The 20442-nt window shown below is 48.3% G+C and overlaps 1 protein-coding gene across 1 annotated transcript in view; it reads right to left on the reverse strand.

Annotated features, from left to right (window-relative positions):
• Positions 1-20442, reverse strand: part of kmt2a (lysine (K)-specific methyltransferase 2A) — a 49758-nt gene continuing 29316 nt past the window's right edge. Inside the window, 17 exon segments of the mRNA XM_052468747.1 lie at positions 1-4816; positions 5136-5265; positions 5461-5544; positions 5757-5861; positions 6571-6745; positions 6906-6980; positions 7182-7360; positions 7498-7557; positions 7688-12290; positions 12402-12569; positions 12797-12957; positions 13048-13126; positions 13609-13726; positions 14039-14197; positions 15687-15824; positions 15919-16019; positions 16214-16416. Of these exon segments, the coding sequence (XP_052324707.1) occupies positions 4541-4816; positions 5136-5265; positions 5461-5544; positions 5757-5861; positions 6571-6745; positions 6906-6980; positions 7182-7360; positions 7498-7557; positions 7688-12290; positions 12402-12569; positions 12797-12957; positions 13048-13126; positions 13609-13726; positions 14039-14197; positions 15687-15824; positions 15919-16019; positions 16214-16416 (6814 nt within the window). The 3' untranslated portion in view covers positions 1-4540.

Below are 20442 nucleotides of genomic sequence, written 5' to 3' on the forward strand. Positions count from 1 at the left end.
AAAGAGTAAACGAGACATGTTTATTATTTAAACTATCACTTAAATAAAAAAAGTGCATAGAAAATAAACATGATTAGAAACTTTTCTTTTTACAGTTATGTACAATTGTGTTTCCTAATTATACATTCAACCTTAAGTAGTTTGTGGTTTACTATTGTGGTTCAACTTTCCTTCATTTCTGTGACAGATGAGAGAACACTGATGTACAACTAATAGGGAAAAATAGTATCATCATAATCATCATTATTCTCATGGAGTTCAGGAGGAAGTGTTAACAAGACAAAAGGTATATTCAAGGCATAAGAAGAGCCGTTTAACCGTTCCCAAGTCCTACCGCCAACTCCCCTTGATGCCACGTCCCTTCTCAGGCTGATAAGTTCTATACACAAGGAACAATTATAAAATTACAAATACAGTTAAGTATTTTTTTTTTTCAAACTTCTTTCAAGCAGGTTCCCGGCAACTACCTTGACCTGTAAATTCATGGATGTTCCAATACACTAAATAAATAAATAAAAACGTATCATCATTATCACTTTCTATAAAACAAGACATAAGTACAACCAAAGCTTCCAAAGAGAGAGGGGGGGGTGGTAAGGGAGACATGGAAGACTGTAAAATAACATTTTGGTGGGATTCGTTTTTTTCCCCCTAGTCTCCACAAACGCAACTCAATTATACCACCATCAAGTAAGCAGTCTAAAATCCCTGTTAAGAATTTACAAAGAAAAAAAAAAGAAAAAGAAAAAAAAAACATTCACTACAACAATCAAACACAAAAACAAAATGGCTGACTTCAAGAAGTTCACAACCACGTTATACATCTTATCACATAAATACTGTTTCTTTTCGCAAAAAAAAATAAAAATAAAAAAGTGAAAGAAACTGCAATGCTCCTGCCAATGGAACATACACAGGCACAGGAAAACTGGTACTGGACATCAATATACAAAGATGATGTACGTTAGTTATTTTAAACTGATACTGTAACATAAAACCATTATAGAGTACATTGAACATTGCTATTAACCATTACAAACCTGCTGTTTGCTACTGTAACTAAGTTTGTCTGTTCATTCCGTATATTGTATAGATACTGAAGTACATGTTACTATTTCTGTTTCGGTATATGTTTTTATGTATATATAGCATAATTACAAGTGAAGGAAAAGGGCCACTGGTGTGGCATGTTATTATGAAGTCCAAGAAACAACGGAATCTATCTGCCATTTAAAAACACTTGACTAATGAGTTGTTGTTCACCAAGTACTGAAACGTCACACTTTACTGCTATGGATCTGTAGAGGAGTCAGAGACGGAGCCTTTGGGATTAGTAAATTGATTACCAAAGCGATCTTTGAAGTCTTAAGTTCATTCAGTGTGACCTTTTGACGTTAAGACTAGAAAGCCGTCCCTCAATCTTTTTCCCTCTGAAATGAAACAAACAAAAACTGTCCTGTGAGGTCATCTTCCCCAGTCTTTTTGTGGGTTCTATTTAACTCAAAAACAAAAACGTGGTTGATACCAGAAATCACCACAATTCAGTTTTTGTATATACATTCATTAAAGACCTAGCAGCAGAATTCAGCATGACCCTGTGCCTCACCCAAAGGCTAGCCAGGATGGGAGGACAGCGAGAGCTGAACCAAAACTGTATCCCTGAATTAGCTGGCAAAACCCAGGCTGCAAGGAAGTTGAGGAGTGTTCACTGTTGGCCTCCAGAGTGGTCCCTGCACTCGGAACGTCCCTTACACACTTGGGAGAAGGTCGAGCAGAAGTGCACTTTCCTGGGGGCCACAATTCCTAAGGGAGCTTAAACAGCATCTGTGCTTGTGGTTTTTAAAACATAAGAACCCATTGTGTTTACAATGAGTAGAACGTCATTTCCCATGTTAAGTCAGTGCCTGTCACAAGTGCAATGTGTTGGCAAAGTTATGGTTTCACTTCACAGCCTGGGCAGGGTAAGGGTTGGAGAGATTCTGTGACGGCCTTACAAGATATAAAGTCAACAGACTACGAGGAAAAAACAGATTACAAACCAAAAACATAACAAACAAAAAAAATCACTGGCCTGAAGTGGCTCGCTATAGGACAACTGGAGCCAGAGTTGTACAAAGCAGCAATTTGGTGAGATTCGTTCGAGGAAATATATGCCGGTCATCAACCTATCCACTTTTTGTACCCAATGTCCCCATTCTCACCAAAACCGGGACTACTTCTGTCAATCTACTACTGTTACATTTACAAGTTACAGAGTTCTCTAAGCAAAGCGTGCTCAGTTACAACAAATGCAAAGCAAGAGATGTTGATGAATAACAGGGGTTGCATTGTGGTCAATGGTAAAACGGTGAGCCTCGTCCAACCTTTCCTAACTTCATCAGCTTCTACGGAGCTTCTAAAAAAGCTTTCCACGTGTCGCCTGTCTCATGTAAATGCCACAAACCAAATGCTGGACTTTACGAGGGAGTCGATTAGAAACATAAAACATTGACAGGTATTAATATGAAGGCAATGGGGAATCTTGGAGCACTGATGTGGCTATAGGCATTAAACCGGGTTGTTCTTACAGTTTGCGGATTATGGAACGCGTTTGATCCCAAAAGGGAAATTTGTAGACATTTTATTTTATTTAAAGCGTGAATGAATTGCGCACGGTGAAACACCCAGGTCTGAATGGCCTGGCTGGAGCCTCCGCGTGACGCGTGGAATTAAGGCTGGAAAAAGGTGATATCAGACAGCTATTCCAAAAGATGAGCACTAAGAATCCATCAAGGGCATATAATAATTCCATGCTGCTAACATGCAGTCAATGGAAATGTCCTTGATTGACATATAGAGCTCCTGGTGGACTGGGCTCAGCGGGGAGCGACAGCTTCAGTCTTTGGAATCCAAAAAGAAACATTCAGGCTACAAAATGAAATTAACAGCAACGAAAAAAACAGCTTTGAAAAAAGGCAGCTCAATAAAAATAAAATGTAGAGACCAAGCATTAGTGTTTGTAAACCTCTATTTCCTACAAAAATGGCAATAAAATAAATAGGATTTCTTAAAAATATAAATACTATTTATAACATTAAGTGCTATTCACTAGTGAGTGCTTTTTAGTCGTTTGTATAGAAAAATATATATTATTTACATTCTCAAAGCAAGCATGATATTTTTCTGCCCATAACAAAAAAGAGCCAGAAGAGACAAGACTTCAAATGACCCGATTTTTAAAAAAGAAGAAGAAAAAAAACAATTCCTTTGCAACAGTAATTCATGAAATAGGCTATAATTTCAAACGGGCTTAAGGGGAAATCAGATTTAGGGGGATGACGTTTGGTTCTCGTCGCTGTAATTCCGGACTCTGTTCTAACCAAATTTCGAATAAGACGACATAACGAGTGCATACCTGCGACAGAAATAGATGGCTCAGTCTATCATTTTTCCTATACAAAACCAACAATAACATTTACTACAGCAAAAAAAAAAAAAACGAAATAAAAGTTAGTCCCTCAACTGTCAGTCCACCAGAATCTCCGCCTAGCTTGCTAGTCACGGCCACGACAATCTAATGACCGACGCCCGGCTACGTGTCTGACAATGACTCTGTACAAGTACAGTCGCGATTAACAATAACATACAACTAGAAAATAAATAATCTACAGGCTTCTTTCTTTCCTTCTGTCGTTTCGACCCCGACTCCCTCTAGTGTTTCTCTTCCTAACACATCTTGCGACTTGTTGCTCTGGACAGGCATAGGAACTATTTACAGTGTCTTTGAATACACAGCGAAGCAGCCCAAGCAAAGCTTTATGTTATTGCGGCTACTCCGAAGGCTGCACGGGATGCACATTCCGACAGGCAGATGTGTATAAACAGATGAGGCCAAGAGAAAAGCGTCCTCTGATCGGTTCTAATACGTCCTCGCTCTATTTCTAAAATGCAGAGAAAATTCCCTTCCACAAATTGCACTTTGGTGTGTAAAATGGAACTCTTACAAGGTGGCAATTCTTCTTTTTGTGTGTGCACATAATCAATGGATTCGATGCTCACACAGAATTGAGATATCATCTCTAGAAAAATAATGTGAGGTGATGTTAAAATTCAGAACAAAAAGGGGGAAAAAAAATAATCTTTTTGAATCAGTCAGAGACAGAAAACGTTGAAAATTGCTAATCTTACAGTTACCATTTCCTTTGACTTCTCAGAGTCTGAAAAGTAAACAAAAACAACCAGAGGCACAATAATAATTTGTTCTCTTTCAAAAACATAGCTTGTATCGAACTTAACCCGGTCTGTAACGCGCCTCTTTCTGCACAAGCCGTATAGCAAAAAGAGAGGTCAGTACTGGAAGCATCACTTTGCACTCTAAGACATGGCATTGCATGGATGGCGCCACGCTAGTCGAGGAGACTGCTTCGGCAGAGTGGGAGAAGGACCGCTAACGCCACTACCATCATACAAGCAGAGTGGGAGAAGGACCGCTAACGCCACTACCATCACATAGCAGAGTGGGAGAAGGACCGCTAACATCACACAGCAGAGTGGGAGGGGGCTAGTTGAGGAACTTGCGGCACTTCTTGGTTCCGCAGTTGCATGGAAGCTTATTGCCCGGCTCCTCGATGGGGAATTTGTAGTCGTAGGTGAGCTCCTCACCGCGGTAGATCTTACGCATGGCGAATATGACGATGTGCTTCTGCCCGTCCACATTGATGACTCGCGAGTAGCAATTGGGCTCGCACGAATGGTTGATGAAGCGGGCGGCGTTGCCGTGCACGGTGGCGTCCACCACTTCGTAGTCATCAATGCGGAACATGTAACAGCCAACGCCCTGTAGAGGGAGGGACGGGAGGAGAAGAGAGTGAGACGCCATTGGCTGAGGATTGCATTATCAAATTACTAAAATGATGTTGACACATGAAAACCACATTCAGCAGGGCCCAACATTATAGAACATTCAGACAGAAAATAACTTCATTATGCAGAACGTCCCTCTCTGACAAGCAGAATAAGGACTCGCACAAGTTCTTTTCATGACATGTCTATCTGCAACGTTCCACAACGTTTGCCCATCGAAAGGGACCCTGTTCAGACTCGAAATGAATGAACAGAGAGGACTGTGTTCCATTGACGCCTGGCTTCTCCCTCACCTTGCCGTCGTAGTACTTCTCCCGCTTGTCGGTGAGGACAGAGCGGATGACGTTGCCCGAGTACTCGATCACCATCTCCCCCACGTCGATGCTCCTCTTGCAGAACAGACCTCGGCCGTGTATGGCTGACCTGTGAGGGGAGGACACACAGAGGCGAAGTGACAACTGGTTCAACAAAAGGTTTCCCGCTTTTAAACCCCACTCTCTGGAACAAGGACGTAGCTACAGCAAAGCTACGGTAGTAGTTCCTCTTCTTGTTTAAAACCACCGCACTGCCTTTGGATTTGTATCAGGCGAAACGTCACGGAGCCAGCGTTTTCCTAACCTGAACACCCCCACCGCCTCCTTGGACGTTCTCTTCAGGTGTCGGAACCTCATGGGCATGGGGAGGTCCATGCTGGTGGCCCGGCTGAAAAACAACAGTAGCACAGTGTGTTACAATGAAGGAAGGATGGTCTACTACCACCGTGAAGCTCCAACCGTATGTGAACAGAAAACCAAGACGACAGACTACAAGTCCATTGTAATGATGATACGGAGAATAAAGAAATAGTCCTCCTGATTTTCTGAAGTAAAAATAAACTAAAAACAGGAATTGTGTAACGGGGCGGCGTGACTCACCGAGCAGACTTGAGCTGCACCTCCTCGTCCTCCTCGTGGGGGTTGTACTCGGGAGGCTGGCGGTGCTTGGAGGCCAGGAAGTTGAACATGTCAAACACAGACCTCCTGCGGCGAAGGCAGATGGAGCAGACACACAAATCAATGATGCAGACTCTTAACCCTAGGAAGGACCTCTCCCAAATAGGGACTTGTTAACGAAGATGCAGTTATCAGCGCCAAAACATCAGTTAAGAGAGCCCGTGTATAAACGGCTCACTACATTTTAATTGCTGAAGTAGAATGCATAGATCTGAATTTCTTCAACAATTAAAAGAAAACTAATAGACTCGGGTCCAGCTAAATAAACTAAACTTTAGAAGTGCTTCCTGAACTAATCAATAATTAGACATGATTCATCAGGGTCAAGGTCTCCGCCACATGGTCTTCACCTGTCCAGTCATGACTCAGTGATGACATTAACTTCCTGGTGACAGGGGGGGCAGTATTGAGTAGCTTGGATGAACAAGGTGCCCAGAGTAAACTGCCTGCTACTCTGTCCCAGATGCTAATATATGCATATTATTAGTAGTATTGGATAGAAAACAGAAAAGTTTCTAAAACAGTTTGAATGATGTCTGAGTATAACAGAACTCGTATGGCAGGCAAAAACCTGAGAAAAAAATCCAACCAGGAAGTGGGAAATCTGAGGTTTGTAGTTTTTCAACTCTTTGCCATTCTAATATACAGTGTAAATGGGGTCATATTGCACTTCCTACGGTAAATACTGTACATTTGTCTGCATCCTATGCCTTTATGTGTTGGAAGAGGGCTGTACCTCTGGTGGAGCTCGGCGCGGGCCGAGCCATGAGGGTTGATCGGGGGCTTGTCGGCCTCCTCGGGCTTGTGGAAGCGGAAGCGGTAGCTGCGACAGTGCCTGGAACCATACAGCTGCTCCAGCAGGAACACCACGGCATCGTGGAGGACACCCAGCATCCGCAGACCGTTCACTCCTGAGAGAGAAAGGAGAGAGAGAGAGAGAGAGAGAGAGAGAGAGAGAGAGAACAAAGGAAGGAGTTGAGGGGTACAGAGGATACAAAGTTTGATGAGTGACCATTTCATTCTTCAAAAGAAATGAACCGGCATAAACAAAATAAAAATCTGAAATGGTACCTTCAAAGGAGAGCTCTTTGAGTCTGGCGTTGGAGCGGGCCTCCTGGACTTTATCAGTCAGGGACTTCCAGGCCTCTGTGGGTGAGAGGGAGAAGACACGACAGGTCATTGAAGTACACATGTAGTTTTCTTAATCTGTACGAGGATTTGGAAATGAGAGATCTTGACTGTTACACATTCACTTCAAGAAATGTAGAGCTATTTTCTACCATTGTGCTTCATAACCATGCTGCATGGAAACACGGAGCAAGAGAATAAGGTCAGGACTTTGGATACCTTCGATACTCTCGCAGCGGATCTGGAAGCCATCGTCGCTGCAGATCTCAAAGATGAGTCCCTTCTTGGGCTTGTGGTCCATGGAAGAGTCCCTGCGGCTGCCCTCCTGGTCAGGGGTGGCCACCAGTAGAGAGCCAGCGGTGGTCTCGCCTTTCTCCTCAGGGAACTCTGTTGTTTTACTGGTTAGAGCAGGAGAAACATTACCGGTTTGAGCAGGAGAAACATTACCGGTTTGAGCAGGAGAAACATTACCCATTGACATTTTAATAGTATAGGAGAAAAAAATGGAAATGGATGACAAGCTTGCATGACTTACCTTTTGCAGGTGCCCCCGTCTCTGGGCTTGCCTGTGTCCACGGATTCAGGAGAGCTAGAGCTGCAGTGGTAGAGGGAATTCAAATATGGATATGTAGCGGATGCCAACCATAGTATCATAACACATTTGTCGTGAAATCAGTATAGTACTAGTTGATTATTTCATGAGTTATCTTTTGTGAGAATCTTACCCAGGAGTGGAGGGTGCTTCCCGGTCTCCTTTCGTCTCCCGAGGAGACTCTGTCTGCCAACCCTTGTGTTTCTTCCCGCTGGCCTTGTCTGGACTCTGCCTCGTCCGCTTGGCTTTCTGCTTCCCTTTCCCAGAGCCCGTAAAAGCCGTTGCTGCAGCGCTACACCTCAGCTCTCGTTTCTGCTCTGATGAGGACCTGGATATAGGCATAGCGCTTGAGCTTTGAGAGCGGGAACTCTGGGAGAACACCCCAACTGGATGTCCCTTGCCGGCGTCTTGTGAGACCGGGCTGGGGGCCAGAGCCACAGGTTGTCCACTAGCATTTGGCGGGTGTTGCTGCCGCTGGAAAGCGCTGCTTTCTGGGTCCACCTGCTGGCTTAAGGACATGCTGATGGTCTGATGGGAGGGAATCACACAGATGCTGCTGGCGATGGAGGTCTGGGCGGGGCTGCACAGCTGAGACATCAGAGGTGCTCCAGACTGGAGGAGCATCTGTTGCTCCGGAAGGCCCAGGTTGTGCGGGGTGGCTTTGAAGAGGAGGCTGCTGATGGGTCCCGTGATTTCAGCAGAGCTGAGCACTGGGGTGCTGAGAGAGACAGAGCCTGGCGCAATGAGGCCTCCGGGCCCGCTGGGCTGAGCCATGGACACCATGTTCAGCACTGCTGACTGGTTAGGGTTGAGCCCCGAGACAGTGCAGGGCAGCAGGTGGGTGGAGGAGTCGTGGCCCAGGATGCCAGGCTGCCCACTGGGAAGAGGCCTCCTCTGCTGGATGGGCTCAAAGTACATGACTCCTGATTTGGGTCTCTTGATAATGTTGGGGACATTGCGGTGAGAAGTGGTGGCGGCCGTGGTCAGGGTGCCCAGTTCGACCAGTCCGGACTGGGCTATCTGTGGCGAAGACAGGTTGATCAGAGTCATGTTGGGTCTCACCTCAGACGGGGCCAGGGTGGGCTGGCTCCTGGAGCGGGCTAGTTTCTTGGTCTTCCGCGGCTGGAGACGGGAAATGGGTCGCTTCTTGCCGTGTCCAGACACGAGCACGGCCGAGGACGTGGAGATGGAGGCGGCGCTGGACACGATGGTCACGTTGGGGGCCAAGTCGTGCCTCCGTCCGGCCTCGGTCACCAGGATCTGGGGCTCGTGGGAGGGCACCCCGATCAGGAGGCCGGAGGTGGTGCTGGGAATGCCAGGCTGGAAGCCCGTCTGGGTGGTGCCGGTGAAAGTATGGATCTGAGGGTGATGGGACATGGTGCCCAACACTTTACCCCCAGCAGGAAAGATGGGCTGAGAAGTGGTTATCCCGGTGGTGAGCCCTGTGGTTAGAGTCATGGTATCCATCACTCCTGTTTCGTTGACCGATGGGGTGATCTGGATCTTCTGAGTGACACCATTGGGGAGCGTCTGTAGGACGTAGAGGGGCTGCAGATGCTGGTTGACCACTATGAGTTTTTCTGGGCCTTGTTTTAAATGAGAGGTGGTTTGGACAGCCATGCTGGCCACATGGGAGGGTCCAGGGCTGGCTGAAGATGGAGCAGAGATGTACTTCTGTCCCTGGAGAGGTGGGGTGGGGGAGCTGGGTAGGACGGGGGTCCCAGAGCTCCTGGTCAGATCCTGGTTATCTGCTTCGACCACATGGCCCAGGGAGGGGCTAGTGATATGCTCAAACTGCTCCGGGGTCATGTGGCCTTCTCTTACCTGAGATTCTCGGCTACCTCCACTTCCTTCCTGCTGGCTCTCAGGGGACACACCGGCCCCTCCTCTCTGCTGCTTGTCCTCGCCTCCTTTCTCTGCAATGGTTTCGTCAGAGGCTGCCAGGGACAGTATGGTGCGTTCTGAGCCCTCTGAGATGAGGCCGCCATGGTTCTGGTTGTTGACCGTGGGGCTGCGAGTGGTCAGGACAGAGAGGTCAGATGGCAGCTCCAGAGGCAGACCATATGGCTCTTCGACCGAGATGGACGTGCTCACCCCACTCTCCGCGGGCTCAGCACTGGCCAGCGGCTGAGGGAAGTCCTCGAAGAGGATGTCTTTGCGGCGGTTGACACCCACCCCATAGCCTTCGTCCAGGGAGAGGAGCTCGGAGGAGGAGGCCTCAGGCTGCTGCCCGAGGGCCTGCATGGAGGGCGTGTTGAGGACAAACTCCATGATGTCCGACGGCAGGATGTTGCCGCAGTCGTCACTGTTGTTGTTGTCCGAGTCTGACTTGAGCAGATCAGTGCTAAGTGAGAGCTGGGCCTCCAGGGGGTCCTGTCTCTGGGACGACTTCACCCCACCCAGAGGGAGAGAGCTGTCCTTCTGGCTCTTCCTGCCTTCTCGGCTGTTGTTGCTACTGCTACCGCTGCTCCCACCCCCTCCGCTGCTGTTGTCCACCTCCTTCCCAGAGTCGTGCTCCAGCTTCTCCATGTGCCTCTCTCTGCCCTTCCTCTTTCCTGTGCTCTTGTGGGAAGAGGACGCTGCGGTGGCCGTGGTGGTGGTGGTGTTGGTGGTGCTCGCGCTGGCGTCACTCTCTGAGCTGTCATCAATGCCGTCCAGCTGGCCAATCTGCTGGTGGCCCAGGAGGCTCCGGGTGGGAACTCCATCCGCAGCAGCAACAACCCTCTCCTCCTTCTCATCCTTCAGGAAGCGCTGCAGCTGAGAGCCCCTCCCCAGGCACTGGTCAATCCCCTCGATTGAGGGCATCACAGGGCCGGGGTTGATGATGGTGCGGGTGAAGTTGTAATAGTATGGATCCTTGTTGGAACACTGGCTGAATCCCCCTTCCTCTCCTTCTCCGCTGTCCCCTGAGGAGGAGTTACTCCTATCGTCTGCCCCATCCACTTGGCCTTCGGCCGAGCGCCTGCCGCCCCCAGCCTTCCTCTTCCCGGGCCCATCCCCGCTGCTGCTGTAGAAAGGGATATCCTCCTCTCCATAGGAGCGCACCCCGTAGAAAGGAGTCAGGCCGAAGAACATGTTGGAGCGGGCCCTGGCGCTGCGCCTTGGGTAACGTCGCTTGGCCGAGCCCGAGCAGTCACTGTCGTCCTCGTGGCGTTTGTCCCCGTCGCCGCCTTCCTCCTCCAGCAAGGCGTGGTCGTCCCTGGTACCCTCGTCCTCGGTGCAGTGAGCCAGGAGTCGCTTCTCCTCACGGTCCTCGGGGTGCAGTGGCGGGTTGTTCGACACTGAGCAGGACGACGTGGAGAAGAGCATGGAGCAGGAGGACCTGCGGTGGGGGGGTCCCTCCAGGCCTACTGGACAGATGGAAGTGGTAGTGCAGGAGTCAGAGGAAGTGCTCACGGTGTTGGTCCCGTTCGGGTCGGTCTTCAGCGGCGTCAGGGACGCCTTGACGATAGCCCGCTTTTTGTCTCTAGCAGCCGCGACTTCGTTGGCTGTTACTCTTGCTTGTACCTGTGAAGCCCTCATGCTTCTCTCCGAGGCTATCCTGGGCTGCTTAATGGCCTCTAGGCTGGAGCTGTTCTCAGGACTGGAGAATCTCTCCCTGCTCTTTGAAGATCGTCCTCTTCCCTGATTCTCCAGCTTTTCCACCTCCTGCATGCCAATGGCTTTGGTGTTGTTACTGAGGTTTGCAGCTTTGCTGTTGCAGTTCTGCGAGGTCGGGGTTGGAGCGTTAGTGGTTCCACCAGTCTCTTTAGCATTGTTGTTGTTGAGCGTGGGGTTCTTGTTGCTGTTCTGAGGGGTCTTCTCCCTCTCTTTAGATGCCTCTCGGCTGTCGATTGTTCGGACTTTGGAGTGCTTGTCTTTGGTGGTGGCGGCCGAGTGGCTGGAGGGAACAGCCAGGGTGGCTTGGGAGCTCCGTTTGATGACGTCATCATCGGCCCCCGAAAACCACAGGGGCTTTGTGGCGGCGGCAGGGACTGGCCCCGACACATAGTCCTGGGACTGCCTCCCAACGCTTTTGTGGAACAGGGGCTGGGGAGACCCCAATTTCACAGAATCTTTAGAGGCTTGCGCCAAGGTCACACTTCCCTCCTTAGCCGGGTTGCTACTACTACCGCCACCACCTCTGTCCTTCGACAGGGTCGTGGTGACACAGTGGCGGGAGTGGAGCGTGACGCCAGCCGACAGGTCAGGGACCTTCCCGCCCTGCTTCCCCTTCTCCGCCTGGGATTTGCTGTTGCTGGCCCTTTGGTGCCCTGTCAGGACACCTGTACCTGGTGGTGGGGAGGTCTGGCTCGCTCCTGCCATCCCTGGGGCCATTGGGGAAAGTTTGGGGTTCTCCCCCACAGCCTGCTTGCAAGGCGCACTTTCTTTCCCACCGTCTGTCTTCATCTCAGAGATGCTGTGGTGGTGTCGGTGTTGACCTCCAGGGCTGGGTGAGCTAGTCTCGCGGCTCTGCGTCCGGACTCCGCCGGCGGGCGGCTTCGCTGTATCCCTTAGACCCAGGTCTCTGGAAGCAGAGGAAGAGGAGAGCACAGGGGGTGGGGTGGAAGAAGAGAGCAGGGCCAATTGGTTCATGGCAGCAGCCACCCCGGCCTGTGGAGGGGAGACTACCTTCTGTCTGGGCTGGGGAGAGAGGGAAGAGGTACTGTGGCGCCGGGAGCCGATGCTCCTTAGGCTGGAACTCAGAAGGGGGTCCCCCACCGTCACAATCTCATGGGCCGACTGAGAGGATCCGCCTGCAAAACAACATGGACATAAATACATTTTACCATACTGCATGTCTCCACGCGTGAATGGGAGTTTACAATGACAGTTTTAGGTAAATGGGGTAAAGAGTTCAAAGATACCTGGGGATGGAAGTGGTCTGGAGCCAGGGGAGCGCTGGCACGGGGGGTAGCTGGGGTGCCTGTTTCGTGTGTAAACTTTAGGAGGATTGGGGCTGGAGGGCAGCAGGGACAGGCGGTTGGAGGGCTTCAGAGAGTCAAAAGGATCGGGCACCGGAGACGGGGCTTTGTCTGTCAATGAAAAGTTTAATGCAATCAATTCTTCAGATTACTACATTTTGGAGGAAGAGCTTGCAAGTAAGCATTTCACTGTAGTTTGCCTGCTGTACCCTGTGCACGTGTCAAATAAACATATTGAATGCGTTTACACGCCGGCAACAAACTAGACCAAATGCAGTGCCGCATACATTTGCATAATTAATAATGTAGTGATGCAGCATTCTGGCTCACACACACACCTAAAATGGGCATAAAAGGGCTGTGGGAGATGGTGCGGTTCTCCTCTGGAAGAGCACTCTTCAGGTCAGGCTCCACCACAGTGGGACGACACACCAGGATTCTGCAGGTGTAGACGCAACGCTTCCGGGCGTCTAGAGTGCTCCAGTACACCCTGGAACACCTGTGTTGACAGAAACCAGCAAATTGATCAGTCTTCTGTTGCACTGACTACTTCACATAAAAAGACAGGCGCAGCACTGTGTGTACTTACTGGTAGCCGATGGGGAAGAGTTTGCGCTCGCAATCCGAGAGCTCGGTCAGTATTCCAAGGCAATCGATGGTCATGGAGCCTGCGATGGGGGGAAAAAAAAAAAGAGAAAAAAAGTTAAGAGCCCCTAATCCAAGGAGGCCATTCAGAAACATGTTTGTTGGGCCAGCTAGTGTCTCAAAACACTGCGGACGTCCCCTGGCCGTTTCACTACTTTGGGAAAGCCCTGAACTAGCACTGCTCATTCAAATAAATTCAAGGACTTGATGATCAGTCGACCATTTGAAAAATCAGGTGTGCTGCATAGCGCAGAAATATATGATCAGATAACCCCAGATAACGGCTGGGGGTCCCAGGGAGAGGTTACAGACAGTAAGCAGAGCCATATGTAGTGTGCGTTGCAAACGGCACCCTAATGTCTATACAAGTACACTACTTTTGACCAGAGCCCTATGATTCCTGGTCAAAAGTAATGCCATAAATAGGAAATAGGGTGCTGTTTGGGACTAGTCCATAGAGATCTCTATATATGGCTGTGAAGGGGGATAATATAAACATACACACCTATCATCATGTGGATGTTCTCCGGCTGAAGGCCGGTCAGGAATTTCCTCCGCATGCTGATCCCCTCCAGGTCCACTAGGATCCTCCGCGTGACCTCGAAGCCAGACTCGGACACCACCTGGGCAAGGAAGTCATGCATTTCAAAACGAAGTACCTACAAGTGCGCCCTTCTCCTCACCATGACCACGGTTTGACCCATGCTGCAGTATGATTTCGATAGATACGGGCTAATTGTATGCATGTTGTTTTTACCTTTTACCGGTTAGCCAGAGCTTTAAAAATAACACCAAAAAAAACACTGACATTGAGTCAACATTTTCATCTGTAAAGTGTTGGGTATCTTCTAGATGTTTGTTTGTGTGTGATACTGCAGGTGGGTAAGGGAGGTGGGCTGGAGAAGATGAGGAAGGAGTTCAGCTTTGCGTCTCACCTCTCCTTTGATGAGGTCCCGGTGGCGCTGGCAGTAGACCTTCTTGTCCTCCAGGAAGACACACTGGCGCTGCCGGGCGCACATGAAGTGGTAGTTTCTGGTGCAGGAGGTCAGGCAGCAGCCCACTGTTGCGCCGGGACGTTGGCAGTTCTCGCAGCGCTGCCGAGAGGAAAACAAACATCACAGGACACTGCCATTAGACATAGATAATCAACAACAACTCAAGGTCATTTGAGTAATAATAATAATTCAGATTTTTTTTTTAAAGACACTTTTGTATATTTAGTATCAAGAGCATGCATAATAGAAGACAATGTAAATTATGCACCGAACCAAGTAATGGCAACATGCGTTTAAGTGAAACATGCACTACATGACCAAAGGTATGTGGACACCTTCTTGTCAAACCTCTCATCCCAAAATCATAGGCATTAATATGGATTTGGTCCCCCCGTCGCTGCTATACGAGCCTCCACTCTTTCTGGGAAGGTTTTCCACTAAATGTTGGAACATTGCTGCGGGGACTCGTTTCCATTCACAGCCTGGATTCGAACCAGGTACTATAGTGACGCCTCTTGCAACGAGTTGCAGTTTTTTTTAGACCGCTGCGCTACTCAGGAGCCCAAAATCCTTCAAGGATCTCGACATTGCTCCGTTCATCTTCGCTGTGATCCTGACTAGCAGTCCCTGCTGCTGAAAAACATCCCCACAGCATGATACTGCCACCACCATGCTTCACCCTTTGGGATGGTGCCAGGTTTCCTCCAGACGGGACGCTTGACATTCAGGCCAAAGAGCTCAATCTTGGTTTCATCAGACCAGAGAATCTTGTTTCTCATGGTCTGAGATTCCTTTAGGTGCTTTTTTGCAAACTCCAAATGGGCTGTGCCTTTTACTAAGGCCACTCTACCATAAAGGCCTGATTGGTGGAATGCTACAGAGATAGGAGAACCTTCCAGAAGGACAACCATCTCCACAGAGGAACTCTGGAGCTCTGTCAGAGTGACCATAGTGTTCTTGGTCACCTCCCTGACCAAATCCTTTCTCCCCCGATTTTGGGGCCAGGTGGCCTGCTCTGGGAAGAGTCTTGGTGGCTCCAAACTTATTCCATTTAAGAATGATGAGGCCACTGTGTTTTTTGGGGACCTTCAATACTGAATAAATGTTTTTGGTACCCTTCCCCAGAGCTGTGCCTCGACACAATCCTGTCTCGGAGCTCTACGGACAATTCCTTCGACCTCTTGGCTTGGTTTTTGCTCTAACATGCACTGTCAACTGTGGGACCTTCTATAGACAGGTGTGTGCCTTTTCAAATCATGTCCAACCAATTGAGTTTACCATAGGTGGACTCCAATCAGGTTGTAGAAACATCTCAAGGATGATCAATGCAAACAGGATGCACCCGAGCTCAATTGAGCCTCATAGCAAAGGGTCTGAATACTTTAGAAAAGCAAAAGTTTCTAATAACCCATTTTCACTTTGTCATTATGGGGTATTGTGTGTAGATTGCAGAGGACTTTGTTGTTTTAATAAATTTTATACTCAGGCTGTAAAGTAAAATAATGTGGAAAAAGCCAAGGGGTCTGAATATTTTCCAAAAGCACTGTACATCTCATACAAATAGGTATTTTGGTTTAATTAGTCTTACCAACTGTTTCCCTCGGATCACGGCCATGTGGACGTTTTTCAGAGAGCCATCATCATCCTCGAACACCTCGGCTGACCACAGGGCACAGTTCACGTGGGTCCACTCGTTCTGCCCGATGTACAGCAGCCTACCGCCCTCCTGAAACCAGACACGAGCACAAAGAACACGATCAAGAGCTGTACCACGACTAATCGCGACTGCTAAGGTGGTGTTTAGCCCAACTTTGACTTACGTTGGTGTTATCATCTCCGTACTTGAGACACAGCACACACTGGCGGTTGTCACTGACACCAGGGGGTGGGAGCAGCTCAGGACTGTCTTCACAGCTCAGGTCTGAGAGAGACAAGAAAGCAAGCCACAAACACATAATTTCCTGCAACTGAAACAGTATCAAAAAGTGTATCCATTAAATACTTAGTGTAGGTGTGTAACCCAAATGGCACCATATTCCCTATATAGTATATAGGGAACGGGTGCACTACTTTTGTCCCCAGGTGTTGCCCTATAGTTGTGTTGAGCAGACTCACCGTGGAGCATAGGGGGTGTTTGAGGAAGTAGAGGCCGGGGCGGAGGGGGGGAGTAGGGCTCTCCGGGGGTCTTGGGGCAAGGGGCCGGGATGATCTTCTTTCTGAGGGGCTGCCCGGCGCGGGCGATCTCCTCGCGCTCCTGCCACTGGGCATAGTTGTGGTCCAGGGAGGGGGGCAACACAGCGTTGGGGAGGAGGCCACTGCTGCAAGAAAAACAGACAGGTATAGACTCAGACCCGCTTTGAATCGTATATAAACGCATCTTTCCGGCCTTCCACTCTTTGTTGTTGTTTAATTTTTACCCCTTTTTCTCCCCAATTTCGTGGTATCCAATTGTTTAGTAGCTACTATCTTTTCGCTACAACTCCCATACGGGCTCGGGAGAGACGAAGGTTGAAAGTCATTCGTCCTCCGATACACAACCCAACCAAGCCGCACTGCTTCTTAACACAGCGCCATCCAACCCAGAAGCAAATTTTGCAGGTATACTTCGGTGTATTGATTTTAAGAAAGACATTGATGTTCATGGTTAGGTACACATTGGAGCAACGATACGCACCGCATCGATTAGATGCAAATCAGGACACGCTAGATAAACTAGTAATATCAACCATGTGTAGTTAACGAGTGATTATGATTGATAGATTTTTTTACAAGATAAGTTTAATGCTAGCTAGCAACCTAACTTGGGTTACTGCATTCGCGTAACAGGCAGGCTCCTCGTGGAGTGCAATGAGAGGCAGATGGTTAGAGCGTTGGACTAGTTAACTGTAAGGTTGCAAGATTGAATTTTTTAATTTTTTTTATTTCACCTTTATTTAACCAGGTAGGCTAGTTGAGAACAAGTTCTCATTTGCAACTGCGACCTGGCCAAGATAAAGCATAGCAGTGTGAACAGACAACACAGAGTTACACATGGAGTAAACAATTAGCAAGTCAATAACACAGTAGAAAAAATGGGCAGTCTATATACAATGTGTGCAAAAGGCATGAGGAGGTAGGCGAATAATACAATTTTGCAGATTAACACTGGAGTGATAAATGATCAGATGGGCATGTACAGGTAGAGATATTGGTGTGCAAAAGAGCAGAAAAGTAAATAAATAAAAACAGTATAAAAACAGTATGGGAATGAGGTAGGTGAAAAAGGGTGAGCTATTTACCTATAGACTATGTACAACTGCAGCGATCGGTTAGCTGCTCGGATAGCTGATGTTTGAAGTTGGTGAGGGAGATAAAAGTCTCCAACTTCAGCGATTTTTGCAATTCGTTCCAGTCACAGGCAGCAGAGTACTGGAACGAAAGGCGGCCAAATGAGGTGTTGGCTTTAGGGATGATCAGTGAGATATACCTGCTGGAGCGCGTGCTACGGATGGGTGTTGCCATCGTGACCAGTGAACTGAGATAAGGCGGAGCTTTACCTAGCATGGACTTGTAAATGACCTGGAGCCAGTGGGTCTGGCGACGAATATGTAGTGAGGGCCAGCCGACTAGAGCATACAAGTCGCAGTGGTGGTTGGTATAAGGTGCTTTAGTGACAAAACGGATGGCACTGTGATAGACTGCATCCAGTTTGCTGAGTAGAGTGTTGGAAGCCATTTTGTAGATGACATCGCCGAAGTCGAGGATCGGTAGGATAGTCAGTTTTACTAGGGTAAGCTTGGCAGCGTGAGTGAAGGAGGCTTTGTTGCGGAATAGAAAGCCGACTCTGGATTTGATTTTTGATTGGAGATGTTTGATGTGAGTCTGGAAGGAGAGTTTGCAGTCTAGCCAGACACCTAGGTACTTATAGATGTCCACATATTCAAGGTTGGAACCATCCAGGGTGGTGATGCTAGTCGGGCATGCGGGTGCAGGCAGCGATCGGTTGAAAAGCATGCATTTGGTTTTACTCGCGTTTAAGAGCAGTTGGAGGCCACGGAAGGAGTGCTGTATGGCATTGAAGCTCGTTTGGAGGTTTGATAGCACAGTGTCCAATGACGGGCCGAAAGTATATAGAATGGTGTCGTCTGCGTAGAGGTGGATCAGGGAATCGCCCGCAGCAAGAGCAACATCATTGATATATACAGAGAAAAGAGTCGGCCCGAGAATTGAACCCTGTGGCACCCCCATAGAGACTGCCAGAGGACCGGACAGCATGCCCTCTGATTTGACACACTGAACTCTGTCTGCAAAGTAATTGGTGAACCAGGCAAGGCAGTCATCCGAAAAACCGAGGCTGTTGAGTCTGCCGATAAGAATTTGGTGATTGACAGAGTCGAAAGCCTTGGCGAGGTCGATGAAGACGGCTGCACAGTACTGTCTTTTATCGATGGCGGTTATGATATCATTTAGTACCTTGTGTGGCTGAGGTGCACCCGTGACCGGCTCGGAAACCAGATTGCACAGCGGAGAAGGTACGGTGGGATTCGAGATGGTCAGTGACCTGTTTGTTGACTTGGCTTTCGAAGACCTTAGATAGGCAGGGCAGGATGGATATAGGTCTATAGCAGTTTGGGTCCAGGGTGTCTCCCCCTTTGAAGAGGGGGATGACTGCGGCAGCTTTCAATCCTTGGGGATCTCAGACGATATGAAAGAGAGGTTGAACAGGCTGGTAATAGGGGTTGCGACAATGGCGGCAGATAGTTTCAGAAATAGCGGGTCCAGATTGTCAAGCCCAGCTGATTTGTACGGGTCCAGGTTTTGCAGCTCTTTCAGAACATCTGCTATCTGGATTTGGGTAAAGGAGAACCTGGAGAGGCTTGGGTGAGGAACTACGGGGGGCGGAGCTGTTGGCCGAGGTTGGAGTAGCCAGGCGGAAGGCATGGCCAGCCGTTGAGAAGTGCTTATTGAAGTTTTCGATAATCATGGATTTATCGGTGGAGACCGTGTTTCCTAGCCTCAGTGCAGTGGGCAGCTGGGAGGAGGTGCTCTTGTTCTCCATGGACTTCACAGTGTCCCAGAACTTTTTGGAGTTGGAGCTACAGGATGCAAACTTCTGCCTGAAGAAGCTGGCCTTAGCTTTCCTGACTGACTGCGTGTATTGGTTCCTGACTTCCCTGAACAGTTGCATATCACGGGGCTATTCGATGCTATTGCAGTCCGCCACAGGATGTTTTTGTGCTGGTCGAGGGCAGTCAGGTCTGGAGTGAACCAAGGGCTGTATCTGTTCTTGGTTCTGCATTTTTGAACGGAGCATGCTTATCTAAAATGGTGAGGAAGTTACTTTTAAAGAATGACCAGGCATCCTCAACTGACGGGATGAGGTCAATGTCCTTCCAGGATACACGGGCCAGGTCGATTAGAAAGGCCTGCTCACAGAAGTGTTTTAGGGAGCGTTTGACAGTGATGAGGGGTGGTCGTTTGACTGCGGCTCCGAGGCGGATACAGGCGATGAGGCAGTGATCGCTGAGATCCTGGTTGAAGACAGCGGAGGTATATTTGGAGGGCCAGTTGGTCAGGATGACGTCTATGAGGGTGCCCTTGTTTACAGAGTTAGAGCTGACAAGGTGAAAATCTGTCGTTCTGCCCCTGAACGAGGCAGTTAACACCCCCGTTCCAAGTCGTCATTGAAAATAAAAATGTGTTCTTAACTGACTTGCCGAGTTAAATAAAGATGAAATAAAAGGTGCAAATAAATTGGGGGCAAATCGGTGTCCAAAAACACAGATTTCTGATTGTTATGAAAACTTGAAATCGGCCCTAATTAAAATGGGCCATTCCGGTTAATCGGTCGACCTCTACATATTACCTCAATTACCTCGACTAACGTGAGCCGCCGCACATAGACTCTGTACAGGTACCCCCGGTAATATAGCCTCACTACTGTTATTTTACTCAAGTGTTAAAGTAAAAAATATAATGTTTCTTAAAACAGCATTGTTGGTTAAGGGCTTGTACGTAAGCATTTCATTCTAAGGTATACATACACCTGTTCGGCACATGTGAAATACCATTTGATTAGATTTGATCCCTGATTGGAGTAAACTAATAGACAACTACTAAGGCTTCTACATATTATATACATTTCACAGATTCAGTACAGTTTACAATAGTTATGCTTTGTTTGTTTTTTAGTGCCATCCTTTTTTCAACTGTGCTGTTTCGAAAGTTCTGAAACTTTCTATTCTTATAGATTTGACATTTTGTTAATTCAAGAAACATCTTTGATAAGAGTGTTATCCGTCGATTGAATGACTTTAAAGAAATTAGCCAACAGGGCTATTTGCAGTTAGTTCCAGGTAAACATT

This window comes from Oncorhynchus keta, chromosome 18 (genome assembly GCF_023373465.1).
Source record: "Oncorhynchus keta strain PuntledgeMale-10-30-2019 chromosome 18, Oket_V2, whole genome shotgun sequence".
In the NCBI taxonomy this organism is placed as follows: domain Eukaryota; kingdom Metazoa; phylum Chordata; class Actinopteri; order Salmoniformes; family Salmonidae; genus Oncorhynchus; species Oncorhynchus keta.